Raw genomic sequence first — 16,417 nt, 5'->3', positions numbered from 1 at the left:
GGAGTCCCCAGGCCAAGCCCAGCCTCCCAGTGAGCGGCTGTAGCTGCAGACCCAGCCTCTCCCGCCAGCAGAGGGACCCCAGCCTTCCGCGGTGGGACACAGCCTGCCCACCAGCAGACGGACCCCAGCCTCAGGACAACCGTGGCCCGCACCAGCTTGGAGGCACCTTGGCTTCCTGCCGCCCAGGGATCCAGCCCTGCACAAGCTCCGAGACATGCTGGACCCCGCAGCGGCTGTGTCAGAAAACCGCTCCCTGGCCACCACCTCCAGGGCCGGCCACCTTCTTTGGGCTCTGCCGCCGGACCCCAGGACCCGGCCTTGCCTACCCCGGGCTGGCACTCACCCCAGGACCTGGCTGAGTGCTTCAGGAGGCGGCATCTCCCCAACCCTGACCCTACCGCAGTTAAACCCATGCACTTAGGGGTGATTAATCCACAACAGAGGAGGCCGTTGTAGACAGTGGAGAAAATAGTATCGGCAGTTAGTGGCACTGGGGAAACGACCACAGCCCGTAAAGGAAAGAAATGAGTGCATTTTCTCACACCATATACGGCGTAAACTCGAAACGGATTAAAGACTGAGCTGTCAGACCAGAAACTATAAAACTCCTAGAAGAAAACAGAACATCCGTGGATATAAAGTGGAGCAATATTTTCTTTGGATCTGCCTCCTCTGGCAAGAGAAACTAGAGCAAAACTAAATAAAGGGTGTCTAACTAAACTTAAAGGCTTGTTCACAGCAAAGAAATCTATGGACAAAATGAAATGACAACCTATTGACTGGGAGAACATATTTGCAAATGTTTGTGAAAAATAAGGGGATAATATCCAAAACATATAAACAACTCGGTGTCAAAAAACAAAACAACCCAGTCAAAAGGGAGGTGGGCAGAAGAATTGAATAAACATTTTTCCCAATGAGATGCAGATGGCCAAAAAGCACACAAAAAGATGCTCAGCCTTGCTAATCATCAGAGAAATCACACCCACAGGGAAACATCGCCGGACACTGCTCAGTGTGGTTATCGTCGCAAAGAACATGACACATGTTGGTGAGGATGTGGGGGAAAGCCAGCCTCTGTGTACTGCTGGTGAGAGTGTGAACTGGTACTCTGGGGAAAACTGTATGGACGTTCCTCACAAAACTAGAACTGCCTTATGACCCAGCGGTTCAACTCCTATGTCGTATGTATCCAGAGAAAACGGAAGCACTAATTAAAAAAGACACACGCACCCCAGCGTTCATAGTAGCATTGTTTACGATGACCAAGATATGGAAGCAGACTAAGTGCCCATCAGCAGATGAGTGGATGAAGAACTCAACCAGAAGAAAGAATGAAATTTTGTCATCTGCAACAACATCAATCGACCAGGAGGGTTTTTATGCCTAGTGAAATTAGTCAGAGAAAATCAAATACCGTTTATCACTTATGTGGAATAGAAAAAATGTAGCGAACAAACCAGTGATTACTGGAGGGGGAGTGGCATTAAGGGGTACACACTATTATATATGATATGTATATGTGTGTATCTGTGTATGTGTGTATATATAATCTACAAAGGCACAGGATTAACCAATATTTTATAATAACCATAGATGGAATATTATCTATACAAATTTTGAATCACTCTGTTGTATACCGGAGACTAACATAATATTGTACATCAACTATACCTCAGTTAACAAATTAAAATAGTTACTGTCTTGTTCTTCACAAAAATAGTTAGCCATCTTGACTGAGATGATTTGGTAACGGGGATACAGCTATCTTTGAATTTAGGGATATTTCCAAAACTCATACTCTTTTTACCACAACATATTTTTCCCTCTCAAAAGCCATTCAGCATAGTGATGCTTGTCCCAAGTGGACATCCTCACCTGTCCACAATAAAATAGGAAAAAATAATAAGGATAATGAACTGGTAGCGAACTTCTTTTAAAGCAAAATACATGTAAACATTAATTTAAAGGGCTGTCTTTTCTCTGATAATATTTTCTTATTTGTTCTTTTGTTAGGAAATATATTTGTGTGTGTGCCTGGAAAAAAAATTACTGGACAGTCCTTTTTAGTCTTTTTTTTTTTTTACCTTCAGTTGGACAGTGAGATAATTGAATTCAAAACACAATATCCACCACGCTATCTCAGAATTTGGCTGGGCGGGGAGGACATAATTCCTAAGCTGTCTCAGAGCGTTATATTTCTTTGGCTGTCCAAGTTCTGAACCATCCCCTCCACTATTGTATCTGCAGAGGTTGCCTGGAATTCTTTAAATACTGTGATGAACTGGCTGGAAGTGTCTGTATTCGCTTCTGCATTCCTGTGGCAGCTTCTGTATGCCTGGAACCTCTCTTCTGCCTGAGTTACTTGACTGGGAGACACAGAGTCTCGGGGGAAGCAGATGGCATTTGCTTCAGAGCCTTCTAATCAGATCAAACGGCTCCCAAAACGTGTTAGGAGAGTGGATTCATGTGCCCAGCTCTGGACAGTCCCTGTTTCATCGACAGGCGCCTTGGCAATGTCACGAGGCATGGAGGTTTCTTTCCCTGCTGTGAGTGGCATGGGGAAGGGCCCGTTCCTGACCGCTTCCTCCCTCTCCTGCAGTGCACCGTTAGCTGTGGCGGAGGGGTGCAGACACGCTCCGTCCACTGCGTCCAGCAGGGCCGGCCTTCCTCGAGCTGTCTGCTGCGGCAGAAGCCTCCAGTGCTGCGGGCCTGTAACACCAACTTCTGTCCAGCTCCTGCCAAGAGAGGTAAAGGACCCCGCTTCGCACAAGTCGGTTTTCCTCCTGTCTGGAGTATTTGTCCAACACCTGCTATATTCAGTTATGCAGCTCCTGCCCAAACTCTCGGGGGTGCCATTCACATCACAGTCGACATTAGAGGAGCCCTCCTGAGAGTTGTGCAAGGCACATACATCCAGGGCAGTCCCCAATGGTGGTGAGCTCTAGCTGGTGCCAGGGATGATGCGAGGGAGACTCGGGAAGGCTTTCCAAGAGAGGGCCTTGTCTCAGGCCTCCTGCCTGAGGCAGGTCTCCTTGTATCAAGAGGAGTAAAATGAGAAGACAGACACGCAGGACACAGCCCAGGCGTTTCTTCCTGGCCAAATACGGGGCCTCTAGTTTTCCTCAGGTGGGGATTCCTCCCAGTTCTCCCATCCCCATCGCACAGGAGGATCCCTGGAAGTTACACTGAGGAGGGGGCCTAGAACAGAACGAGGACTTGTCTCCTCTCTGCAGGAGGCAGGTCCCACGTCCAGTGAGGGGACGAGGTCCCACAAGGGTAATGGCGGTGGGAGTCGCTGGATGTGTTTGAGATCCAGCCAATGATACTTGCCAATTGTTTGCATGTAGGATGTAAAGCTCGCTCTGGGGTTGTCCTTAGTAGTGTAAACAAAATACCAGACTCATAACAGAGGTGCAAATAATCAGCTATTCAGTTCAGTTCAATCGCTCAGTTGTGTCCGACTCTTTGCGACCCCACGGACTGCAGCACACCAGCCTCTCTGTCCATCACCAACTCCCGGAGTTTACTCAGACTCATGTCCATTGAGTCGGTGATGCCATCCAACCACCTCATCCTCTATTACACTCAGTAATCAGCTATTAGTAATCATTATTACAACTATAACCCAATGCAATCCTTTGACAGCATCGTGAGACACCTCACGTCTGACTCCTGACTTGTATCTAGCTTCCAGCAGAAGCTAGATGTTGCAATTCCATGCTTATCTCAGGAGGGGCAAGTGGTGATAGTGCTTTTTGTCCTCCAGTATTTCCACTGCATCAACAGGGTCATCTCTCCAGTCTAAATAGAAGCTGATCCACATGTACATTCTGATTGATTAGGGTATATGCTGATGCACTGGGGTATAAGACACTGTATTAAAAAATAACTGAACTTGAAGATTATATACATATAGACACAGGCAAAGTCTTCCTCTCATGTCACGCTTGTATCTCTGTTGATATAGCCTAAACTAGTCTCCTGGGGCCTGCCTCCACCCCGCCCCCATCTCAGTAAACATGACCCCGTTCTTCTAGATGCCCAGGTCAAAATCCCGTAGTCATTCTTGATTCTCCTTTTTCTCTCACACTCTTTACCCACCTGTCAGCTAATCCTCTAGACTCCACCTTCAGAATATAACCAGGACTTACTAGTAGGAAAGAAAAGAACAACTCCATCTCATCCTGCTACCCAAGCGGAGAGTCAGTATGGCTTGAACTGGTTGTTTTGGCCGTCAGGTGGAGGGAATTTATTTTTTTCAACAAGTGCTTCTTGAGCAGCCGCGCTGTGGCAGGTGTTGGGAGCAGAGCAGTGAGAGAAAGTCAGATGTCTGCTCAAGGCTGCCGCGCTCTGGAGAGGAGGCGGCCATAGGTAAACACACGTGATGTGATAAATGCCAGTAAATCGGACGTAGGGAAACAAAGCTGGGAGAGGTGGTCCTTCCTGGGGGCCACGGGGCGTGCTGTTCTCATAGGGAGGTCAGAGAAGGCAGAACCAAGCGGGCACCTCTGAGCAGAGGCTTCAGGGAAACGAAAGGATGAGGTGGCTCTGCCGTCCTGGGGACCAGATCCTGTGAGTCACTGTAGAGACTGTACCTCTGACTCCAGGTGAACGGGATCCAGGGGGAGGGTTAGGGGCAGGGATGTGCCAGGGATGTGCACCCGTTTCAAAAGGATTACGAGGCTAATCCTTTTGGGGGTGGGAGGAGTGAAGTGTCTGCGTGAAAGGGAGCTTTAGGCAGAAGAACCAAGGCTTAAGGAAGGAGCTGTCAGCAGTTCATAGGAAGACCAGATACAAATTGAGGGCAACAGGCAAAGCAACAGAAAAAAAAAGAGCCTTGTGAGCCATGTCCCGGGGCTCAGAGGCGAATGGTGAGGGTGGATTCAGGAGGGATGTGACTGGATACCCGTGGGTGGTGTGCAGTTTGCGGGGACTTGAGGGTGACTTTAAGACTTGCATAGAGGAGGAAATTCCAGCTCTGAATGACAGCATTTACTCACGTATAGGGGTAGACCCTAAATAGTTCTAAAGTTAAAGAAAAATTCCTTGCAAATCCAGTCAAAGGACTGAGCCCTAACTCCTAAAACACACATTTATGCTTACAGAAGGAAAAATGGATGTACACTTCCACGTGTGTTCTGTAACTCCTGAGGGCCTTTGGGGTCAAAGCCTCTGATGCCCCTGTTCTGCTTCCAGTAGATAATCACACCTGTTATCCTACACAAGGAAGGAAGTTGAAAAAGACTGGTGCTGGCTTCAGTTCACATCTTCACAAATTGGCCATGAGATTTGATTTAAACCTGCACAGAATGTCACAGTTGGGCCTTCAATCTAGGTTTCGAACCCCCAGTATATGAGGTTCGTTGCTCCCCAAAGTAGTGAGCCTGGAGTAGTGGCAGAAACCCTAGGGTGTTTGTTAGAAATAAAAAAAAAACGTCTGGGTCCTCACCCCAGGCCTTCTGAAACAGAACCAGTGTTTTAACAACATCCTCGGGGATGTTGTTTTTAGGGGACATGCCTTGGAGGCACAACAGTAGTCTCCAGCTTATTTAGGGGGATCAGACATTAAGCTCAGGCTGGAGATGACTTTTTTTTTTAAAACATCCACTTGCAAGCCAGTAACACTAACCTGTTTATATTTTGTTAGTGGTTACAGAGCCTTAGGAGACCGGCAGGCTACAGTCCATGGGCTGGCAAAGAGTCAGATCCTGCTGAGCGAATAACACTTTCACTTTCAGAGTGCCTCTGGGTGCCTTCATCCTGCTTTTCCCCCAACAAAGTCCTCATGTCTCATGTAAGAACCCCGGGGGGCCATAGGCAAGTTGACCCCAAGTCTCTGTCCGTAAGCCCTCACCTTAAGGAAAAGGCTGAGAACCTGTCCTAATGTGCCGAACGTCTCTTCTCACCGTAGAGGATCCATCCTGTGTAGACTTTTTCGGCTGGTGTCGTCTTGTTCCTCAGCACGGCGTCTGCAACCACAAATTCTATGGCAAGCAGTGCTGCAGGTCATGCAGCAGAAAGAGCTGATCTCGACGCCCTCCCTCCTGGCAGGGCCAGGGTCTTACCTCGCAACCTCCGGAGAGACCTGCCCCCTTCCCATCGAAAGCTGAACACTGCAAACCCCGTGTGAGCCGACCGCCGTGTTGGAGGGGTTGCTCTCGAGAATAGCCTGCTTGTTCATTTCCCTAACACACATGGTACTCAGAAGCACTTGAAAATGGGAAGCAATGACAAATCGGACTCACAGAAGCATAGAACAAAAACAGACCGGCTTTGCTTTGCACTGTTACAGGAAGGAGGTGATGGCTTGCCATGAGAGAGAACAGGTTTGAATTTTGACCAAGGGAGATGCTTGTGAACTTTGGGGACAGACCCCACCCCAGGGAACCTCAGAAGGTGGGTTTTGGAAATGTCCTTTCGGACTTCAAGTCACGGGCTGAGACTTGGAGTAATCCGATGTGGGGAACACGCTGCCTAACTGTTGCTCAGAGCTCAGAGTTTGACCGGAACTGTGGACGCCCTGGACCAGGAGTTGTACAAACACCGAATGGTGCTCACGATGGTGCTTGCTGCTGGACTAGCAAGCTTCATGTCCTGTTTCTCTGGTGTGTGTGTGTGTGTGTGTGTGTGTGTGTGGTGGTGTTTCTTATTTCGTTTAAAGTATATTCTGCTTATATAGAGAGTCTCCAAGACTAAAATTCACAACTTGAAAAGTATTCTGAGGAATATTCTGAAAACAGGGCAACGTGGACAAGTTAAGATTTCCACTTAATTGGACTTCACACTCTGGAAAAAAAAAAAGAAAAGAAAAAAAAAATAACCACAAAACCTTGTTGCCCTACACACTCTGTCAACCTCGTCATTTTTGGTGCTAGCCGAACAAGTCCTTGGGAGCCTCAGGTCTGCTCTTGGGGAATCAGCACGTGTGTTTCTGGTAGAAACCTAAGAGGAGACAAAGAGCAAAACAGTCCCGTTTGGAAGGACAGGAAAACGCCACTCATGGTGCTCCCCACGTATTATCAGAGATGCTTGGAAGATTAGAGGCCACTTGTGGGTTTTTCCTTAGCAACTGACATATTTAAATTTGCCCTAGGATTTGGTTAACAAGGGGAAAGTCACGGTGGCAATTGAGAAATCCATCCATCTTCTCACTATGTGAATATTAATAAATTGTAATATGCCAGGACACTTCAACAAACGAGTGTTTCGTAATCTTTCAGATGATATTTTCAGTCTTCAGAAGCCAGCTGTTGGTAGGCACTAGTGAGCTTACAACTGTTCTCCATGGGAAAAACACCACATCATTTTGCCAAAACCAAAGTAACTTACAAGACGGTGTCCTTCTGTAGTTTTTTGAGATGTGGTTATAAAGGGCATATTTATATAATTCTACTCTGTTCCTCAATGTCTTTGATGAATGTAACCCAATTTTACTGCTTTTAAAAGTCCCAATTCAAACAGGGATTTGCCCGCTCAGCATAACCAACCAGACAGTGGTTTGTTAAATTTAGAGCGTCCTTTATTCCATTCTAATTAAAATCATACATTCTCAAATCTCAGAGAAATAATGATTAGAATATTCTGTCTCCTGGACTTGGCCTAGAATAGTGGCCATTTTATCATAAAAATAAATATAGGCCTCCATATCACTACCCTCTTACCCTCTGAAAAAAATTTCAACTTGTTTCTTTATATAATTATCATTTTTATTATTTTATGGAAAATTAATTTATTAATAGCCTATTCTTATGTGTTCTCACTTGCTTCTTTGAGGAAGTGAATTAATTCTGAGGAAAAGTGTTGAATAAATAAACATGGGTTATAGAGAAAAGTCAAAATATATGTGTAATATTTAATTATTTTATAAGTTTTATAATAAAGTGTTCTGTTTCTTTGCCTTTGAAACTCGTTAAGTTCTTGAATAAGTTAGCAAGAAGCTGGTCATTACCAAGGTGATTTAAGTGTATAAATGTTGATTAAGAATCTCAGTAATTTCTTGAAAAGCTGAGAAAAGGTTGGAGGGAAGACATTAATCATTTTTCTTGTTTGTTTGTGCTTGAGGAAATTAGAAACCATTAAATACTGGGATGAAACACATGACGTTTACCATCTCATGCAAATACTAAATTATTTTTTTTCTACTCTTACTAGTCATGTAATCATTTATTTATGGAAATCATCCAAGTTAGATAAACCATAAATGTAGTGGGTTTTCTATCTTTTTTTTTTCCCCCTACTTGAAAATCTTTGCAGAAAGAAAGGGGGAGGGAAAGGAGCAAGGAAAGGGAAAAAAAACCTAAGTAATAAATTAAAAAGCAAGTTATTCAAGTTTTCTAAATTTCACGTCTTCAGACCAGAGGGAAATAAAAAACTCTCTCAGCAAAGTAAGTCCAAATGACCTGAATAAACTATTTTTTTCTGCATATCTGAGATTTTATATATATATGTATAATGCATGCATATTTTAAAAATATATTTAAGAGGATTTTAAAGTGAATGGTCACTATTTTACAAACATAAAAATTATTGTTAATAATGAAAAGTAGAATAGATGGCAAAAAAGGTATACCTTCCTACCTTCTACCTTTTGGTCATATTATTAATAAAAGCAATCATGTTATCTCATTTAATGCCCACATCAGGAGTAGAAGGAGTCAGGAACAACCACAGGATGGTGTCCTTTTTAAAAAGACAGAGAAGGCCATTTGAGCCTTAGAATTCTATTATGGCCCCTGAGACACACGTGAAGAGGGTGTGACAAAAAATGATCCAGCAATTCTGAGCAGAAGAATTCTGGGCAGAGCGGGGATGACCCGAGGTGGGGAGTTGAGGATGGAGGCAACACGCTCCGTCTTAGCCTGCATTCTCAATAAAGGACACACAGAGATGACTGCTGTTCTCTAATAACCGTTTCTCTGTGGGATGGTAGTATCTCCTGGGCAACAGGACCTGAGTATGGGAGCCTGCAACGTGAAGTCCGTTAGAATGGAGAGAGAGAGGAACAGTGGTCTCAGCGTGGATTCTGTATGTCAGCCATGGGAAGGCTGATCTTACAGCAGCGTGTATCATGCAGGAGACAGTTTATAGAATTAACAGCACAGAACCCATGAATGGTAATGCGATGTAGGAGAGGCCACTTACTTATGTCCCACATGGGTTTATTTTAGAACCTATAAAAATCTGTATGCAGATTCCATGTTTCATCTGTTTCACCTTACCTTTCCCGACGATCTTAAGTCCTCAATTCCTGCGTGGTCACCACTGATGCTGAGGCTCGGAACATCTGAAGTGACGTCACCAGTACAACCTGGGTGGCTGTACCTTACCCCTCCAGAAGGGACCAAGAATAAATTGATTCATGAACTACTGTCATCCATTTACTATAATCCTGAATTTCCCTGGAAACCCAAAATACCTCTACTAAATTTTTTTATTTAACTGTATCTATTTAACTTAAAATGATGTGAACTAAAGAAAATACGGTTTAAAAAGTAACTTTTTATAATTCTTGTAAATGGAAAATCCATATTATTTCCCATAAATAGAAGGCAAATAAAAGCCCATTGAATAGTATTCACATTTAATTTTAATTAAAAATAAAATACAGTCACTATAACTGCTGCACAGAATTCATACCTAAGAAACATTTCTCAGTAAGTGAACTGCACCTAGTCCCTCTGGAATATTCAGTTTAGTATCAGTAGGCTTAAGATAAAATTCTGATGATTTTGGCCTTGAATACCAATTCATATTTGTACATAGAAAAGGCAAATTATACCCATTTGATTGTACCTATGGTGATAGTCAAGGCTATGGTTTTTCCAGTGATCATGTATGGATGTGAGAGTTGGACTGTGAAGAAAGCTGAGCGCCAAAGAATTGATGCTTTTGAACTGTGGTGTTGGAGAAGACTCTTTAGAGTCCCTTGGACTGCAAAGAAATCCAACCAGTCCATTCTAAAGGAGATCAGTCCTTGTTGTTCATTGGAAGGACTGATGCTAAAGCTGAAACTCCAATACTTTAGCCACCTCATGCAGAATTGACTCATTGGAAAAGACTCTGATGCTGGGAGGGATTGGGGGCAGGAGGAGAAGGGGACGACAGAGGATGAGATGGTTGGATGGCATCACCGACTCAATGGACATGAGTTTGAGTGAACTTCGGGGGTTGGTGATGAACAGGGAGGCCTGGCGTGCTGCGATTCATGGGGTTGCAAAGAGTCGGACATGACTAAGCGACTGAACTGAACTGAACTGACGGTGATAGTTAGACATTTAGAATTGTTCAACAAGTTTTTGTGCACAGAGAGACCATCAGGAGCAATATCCAGAATGCATTTTTCTAAATGTATCCAGTTATTTGTTAGTTTCTGCAAAGCAACAGTAAAGGCCTTCAGTTCAGTTCAGTTCAGTTCAGTTCAGTCGCATCCAACTCTTTGCGACCCCATGAATCACAGCATGCCAGGCCTCCCTGTCCCTCACCAACTCCCAGAGTTCACTCAGACTCACGTCCATCGAGTCAGTGATGCCATCCAGCCATCTCATCCTCTGTCATCCCCTTCTCCTCCTGCCCCCAATCCCTCCCAGCATCAGAGTCTTTTCCAATGAGGTGGCCAAAGTACTGGAGTTTCAGCTTTAGCATCATTCCCTCCAAAGAAATCCCAGGGCTCATATCCTTCAGAATGGACTGGTTAGATCTCCTTGCAGTCCAAGGGACTCTCAAGGGACTCTCCTTCTCCAACACCACAGTTCAAAAGCATCAATTCTTTGGCGCTCAGCTTTCTTCACAGTCCAACGCTCACATCCATACGTGACCACTGGAAAAACCATAGCCTTGACTAGACCTTTGTTGGCAAGGTGACGTCTGTGCTTTTGAATGTACTATCTAGGTTCGTCATAACTTTTCTTTCAAGGAGTAAGCGTCTTTTAATTTCATGTCTGCAGTCACCATCTGCAGTTGTGGAGAGGTCTGACAGAATGTGGTCCACTGGAGAAGGGAATGGCAAACCACTTCAGTATTATTGCCTTGAGAACCCCATGAACAGTATGAATAGGCAAAATGATAGGATACTGAAAGAGGAACTCCCAAGGTCAGTAGGTGCCCAATATGCTACTGGAGATCAGTGGAGAAATAACTCCAGAAAGAATGAAGGGATGGAGCTAAAGCAAAAACAATACCCAGTTGTGGATGTGACTGGTGATAGAAGCAAGGTCCGATGCTGTAAAGAGCAATATTGCATAGGAACCTGGAATGTCAGGTCCATGAATCAAGGCAAATTGGAAGTGGTCAAACAGGAGATGGCAAGAGGGAATGTTGACATTCTAGGAATCAGCGAACTAAAATGGACTGGAATGGGTGAATTAAGTTGAACGGGTCTATGAAGACCTACAAGACCTTTTAGAACTAACACCCAAAAAAAGATGTCCTTTTCATTATAGGGGACTGGAATGCAAAAATAGGAAGCCAAGAAACACCTGGAGTAACAGGCAAATTTGGCCTCAGAATACGGAATGAAGCAGGGCAAAGACTAATAGAGTTTTGCCAAGAGAACGCACTGGTCATAGTAAAGGCCTTACCCATGCACAAAACCAGCATCCTCTTTGAACATTATGATGAGATACTTGCAAACTATTTGTTTTCCTAATCTCTGTTTCATAAGGGACGGTTGAGTTCATAATTAGTAATTTATACAATTGTTGACTGGTGGAACAAATGAATGATGTTCAAGAATTGTTCCCAGCATGCTAACTGGGATGAGAAAGAGGCATCAAGGTCTAGGAAAAGGAAATCCTGTAGGTCATTTCTCCCCAGAAGCCCAGATTCTTTTTAGCTCTCTTTTCTTCTATCACCTTGGCCTCCCAATTTCGGCTCCCTATGCCCCAAACAGGTTAGGACATCAGCTGGCATTACCAAGTGTTAGCACCGCAGCGCCCAAACCCTGGCTCAGAATGGTCTAAATAAACACCCGGTGCTCTGACTCCTCCATCCTCTCGGCCAGCAGACTTGCTAAGTGTGGTATCCAGCACAAAGAGTGGCCTTTCTCTGTTACTGATCAGAGCCCTGGGGGAGATGGCCTTTGAAGATAAACCAGGGCCAGGAGCTGCTCCGGTGGAGACAAGGCCCAGACACGTTTCTGTCTCTGACCCCTCCTCTCCTTTCATGTGGCTGGAGCAGAGGAAGGATGGAGCAGCCCCCACCGCCAGCCCTTGGCAGAAGGTCTAGGAAGTCTCCCATTCTTGCAGACTTCCATTTCATATACCACGGGGCCTAGTGTCTCCTATTTCTTGGAAAGATGGTCCATTCTCCCCTACCCCACTTCCTTTGAAAGTCAAGTTGTGTCTAGAAATAAGTCTCAGGACAAGGATTTCTAAATAACTAGCTATGTTACCATCACCTAAGGATGTGTTTTATACAGAAACTTCCCAGGCCTCATTCCAGAAACTTAAGTAAGCTTGGGGTAAGACCTGGGCATTTATGTTTTTAAAGGCATTCATGTTTCTTCAAGAAAGAGCTAGTTTAAGTCTAGGGCAAATAAAGAGGTGCCCTGGGTCCGTCTGCCCTGTGCAGGCAAAGGAGGCCCCTGGGCACCACGCCCTCCAATGCAACTCTGCAGTGTGTGGCCCACAGTCAACTCAGAATGAAGGGCTCTGGTGTATTCTCAGAGTGTATGTTTCAACTGGGAAACTCTTGTGTTGGTAAGTGCTGGGTCAAGCAAAGATATCTTGGGGGACTTCCCTAATGGTGCAGTAGCTAAGACTCGGCACTCCCAATCCAGGGGCCATGGGTTCGATCCCTGGTCGGGGAACTAGATCTGACATGTGTTGTGTGTGTGTGTGTGTGCGTCACTCAGTCGTGTCCTACTCTGTGACCTCGTGGATTGTAGCCCACCAGGCTCTTCTGTCCATGCAATTCTCCAGGCCAGAATACTGGAGTGGGTAGCTGTTCCCTTCTGCAGGGGATCTTCCCAGGGATCGAACCCAGGTCTTCTGCATTGCAGGCAGAATCTTTACCATCGGAGCCACCAGGAAAGCCCACAACTCAGAGTTAGCATGCCACAAGTAAAAGTTCATATGCCTCGACTAAGACCCAGCACAGAGAGAAAAAGGAAGAAAGAAAGAAAAGGATTTATAGGAAGGGACAAGGTCCATGCTCACCTCCTCTCTCTTCCCGCTCCCGAGCATGTCAGTAGTCTACAGAGGGGTTCAGAGGGCAATAGAACCTCAGGATTGAGGGAAATCGGCCATTTCTCTCAGCCAAGCACCCTTATGCAAGAGCTAGGGTACTGCCATCTATTTTCTTAAAAATGGGTGGGAGGGTGCCTAAAAGACAGAAGCCATTGAATCCCCAACGGAAAGTGTCTTCTGGGAATCACTCCCCGGGCTTCTTGTGTGTGAGTGAAGAAACCCGCAGTGGAGACAGTGGTACTCCTGAGAGCCAGAGTCAAGGCAGAAGGAAGCCTTTCCTCCGGTTTCCTGCCCGGTCATTAGGTGCCAGAAGGTAAATCAATCATTTTTATGAATTAGGCCAACTGTCACTTCCTGACAGTTTGCCAGAAATCCACTGGCTGACTCGACTGAGTGAAAATAGGAGAAGCTTAAGCTTTGTCCAACAGAAGACAAAAGAAACATCTTTTGTAATATAGGGAAGACCCGCCAGAAGATGCTTTGGGGCTATGCTAGAGAATAAACAGGTTAATTCCATGGTTTGTGCTGTTCTGGGCCTCTGATTTCTCTGGTTCAATGTCTAATTTTATTAAATTAAGGGTTTTTAAGATTGGTTCCAGATATTTAAAATGAATGTCTATTTATATATCGGCATTTTTTAAAGCAGTAAAGGAATAATTGTATTCAGTAAATCCCTTTGTTATGATGCCCACACGGTGCAGAGTTTTTATTACAAGCAGAGAAGTCTGGTGAGGAGGCAAACTTTTCACACTGTCGTGGGAGTTAGCATTTGTGGTCTCACTAAGTTTCTAACATACAATCATATGGACCCTCTTATATAGTTCGCTCTGCCTAAACTAACATTATTTCCTGCATTTTTGCTATCTAAAATATATTCATTCTTCAACAAGCATTTATTGAGCATTTACTGCATTTCAAGGGCTGAGAATGGAAACAGATCCTGTTCTTTACCCCAAAGGGACTGATTCTTAAAAAATATGAGATGTTCATTCATGAAGCAATCTGGCGATAGTCCAAAGTCATCGAGTCCTAAGATTGTTTTAAAAACGTCTTCACTTTTACATTCACCCCACTCAACCTTTGAAAATGCTTGTTTTCCCTGTATTGTTGCCAATATCACATAATGCGAATCAGGATCATGTGAATGTGAAGGGGGGGTCCTAAAATAATAAAATCGCCCAATTTTAATTAAGCAGAGTACTCTGCTTTCAAATAAATGTATAAAAGTTATGACCTGGAAGAGAAGGTAGTTATCGTTTCATTCTCTCTCCCTTACAAATGTAGAAACTGAGACCCAAATAGTCCTGGGCCTTTCCTAAAATTACCCAGAGAGTTAATGGTAAGTCCAAGTGTACAGTCAGATATGGTCATTTTCTGGCAAGTATTCTCTTAACTGTATTATATTTGATTTTTCACTTGGTAAGCAAATGCTTTTATCAACAAGTACTCTGGAGACATCAGAGAATTTTAATGAGTACTGTGCTGTGCTCAGTCACTCAGTCATGTCTGACTCTTTGCGACCCTGTGGACTGTAGCCTGCCAGGCTCCTCTGTCCAGGGGATTCTCCAGGCAAGAATACTGGAGTGGGTTGCCATGCCCTCCTCAGGGGATCTTCCCAACCCAGGGATGGAACCCGCGTTTCTAATGTTGCCTGCATTGGCAGGTGGGTTCTTTACCACTAGCGCCACCTGGGAAGAAGTAATTCTAATGAGTAGTGTTTCAAATAGAAGCCTAATAAGAAACACTGCCAAGTTCATATGATATTAAGTTCCCCTTCCTCAAAAGAAATACTCTGGGACCATAAGCAGCATAAAAATGTTGTCATGCTTTCTGCACACAGGGCAAAGGCGACCTCATGAAAGAGCCAGTTCTTTAAAATATCTGACCGCTTTCCTTTCCAAAGGCTGCTATCTTCAGGGACTTTGCTTTGAGTCATAAATTAGGAAAGGTGTTGAATGTGACAAAACCTTGTATTATAAATACACTAAAATACCTTATATAGAACACTTTAAATGGGTGGGTGTTATGGCATGTAGATTATACCTCTTTGTTGAGATATAAAAATCTCTTTGAATAATGATATGCTTGAATTGAGGACTGTCTTTGATCACACCTGTGATCACCTAGGAACTTTGCTATGTAGCACTAACTATTCCTGTACTGTTCATGCCCCCATTTCCCTGGTTCAAGAGTGCCCCAAACAAATGTTGTGTACACAAGGGGCAACTTCATTCACGCGTCTGCTATTTCACTCAACCAGAGAACGGGAATCTTCAGCCACTGTCCTTGGTACTGAACTCACAATTAGAATGGAAGGTCCATGAGGGTAGGGGGTTTTTCTGTCTTGTTTAGTGTGGTATTGTCTTTACCTACCATTTCTTGAGTGGATGATATATGGGGGAACATGACAGACATAGTCTCTTGCCTCTTCACCCTTGTAGTCTAGGGTTTTTGTTTTTTTTTTAGGGATTCAGAAAATTCAATAGGACTTTTACTATAGGATTGAAATAATCTATGACTGAGAACTCTGTGGAGCCAGAAAAAGAGAACTAAATCAGATTGTTTCTAATTTTTTTGTGATTGTTTACCTTGATGACTGAGATGAAAAGGATAAGCTCAATGTTAATGTTTATTTTAAACATTTTCTAAATGGATTCCCTACGCTCTATCCAAAAGGAGAAACATTCACAGTATCAATATTTAGAACACAGATAGTAAGCATGTTTGCACCCAAGAAATATCATGAATCAATATGTTTAAAATGGACGTATATGCTGAAAGAGTGTTTGACCTGTTGATAAACAAAGAACTGAAGTAACCATAGTTAAACCCCCCTGTCCCTGCTTGGATTGTGTGAGGAAATTAAGCAGACTGGAAGTCAGCCCTTCATTTTGGTGGGATGTCACTCAAGGATAAGGGCCTATCAGGAGCTAGTCTGTTTCTGCTGGCCAAGAGTAGGGTGGGAAGCATTGCTGAAGTTCTGAAATCTGGGGCTCCCTGGTGGTCCCCTGGCTGAGACTCCATGCTCCCAATGCAGGGCCCGGTTTTCAACCCCTGGTCAGGGAACTAGATCCCACATGCAGCAGCTAAGACCTGGCACCACCAAATAAATACATATATTTTTTTTTAAGTTATGAAATCTAGTTGTAGAAACAGGGAGATGGAGGCTGCGCATGGCATTTTGCCTCACTCATTCAATCAACTCTCTAAGAGTCTGGCAGGCGTGGCTA

At 44.3% G+C, this 16,417-nt stretch overlaps 1 protein-coding gene across 1 annotated transcript in view; it reads left to right on the top strand.

The window, feature by feature from the left end:
• Window positions 1–7,908, top strand: part of ADAMTS18 (ADAM metallopeptidase with thrombospondin type 1 motif 18) — a 147,112-nt gene extending 139,204 nt beyond the window's left edge. Inside the window, exons 23-24 of the mRNA XM_070771921.1 lie at window positions 2,603–2,750; window positions 5,915–7,908. Coding sequence (XP_070628022.1) covers window positions 2,603–2,750; window positions 5,915–6,030 — 264 coding nt within the window. The 3' untranslated portion in view covers window positions 6,031–7,908. The remainder of the gene's footprint in view (window positions 1–2,602; window positions 2,751–5,914) is intronic.
• Window positions 7,909–16,417: the final 8,509 nt, after the last annotated feature.

This window comes from Bos indicus, chromosome 18 (genome assembly GCF_029378745.1).
Source record: "Bos indicus isolate NIAB-ARS_2022 breed Sahiwal x Tharparkar chromosome 18, NIAB-ARS_B.indTharparkar_mat_pri_1.0, whole genome shotgun sequence".
Lineage (NCBI taxonomy): Eukaryota > Metazoa > Chordata > Mammalia > Artiodactyla > Bovidae > Bos > Bos indicus.
This window is presented reverse-complemented; position numbering and strand designations above follow the sequence as displayed.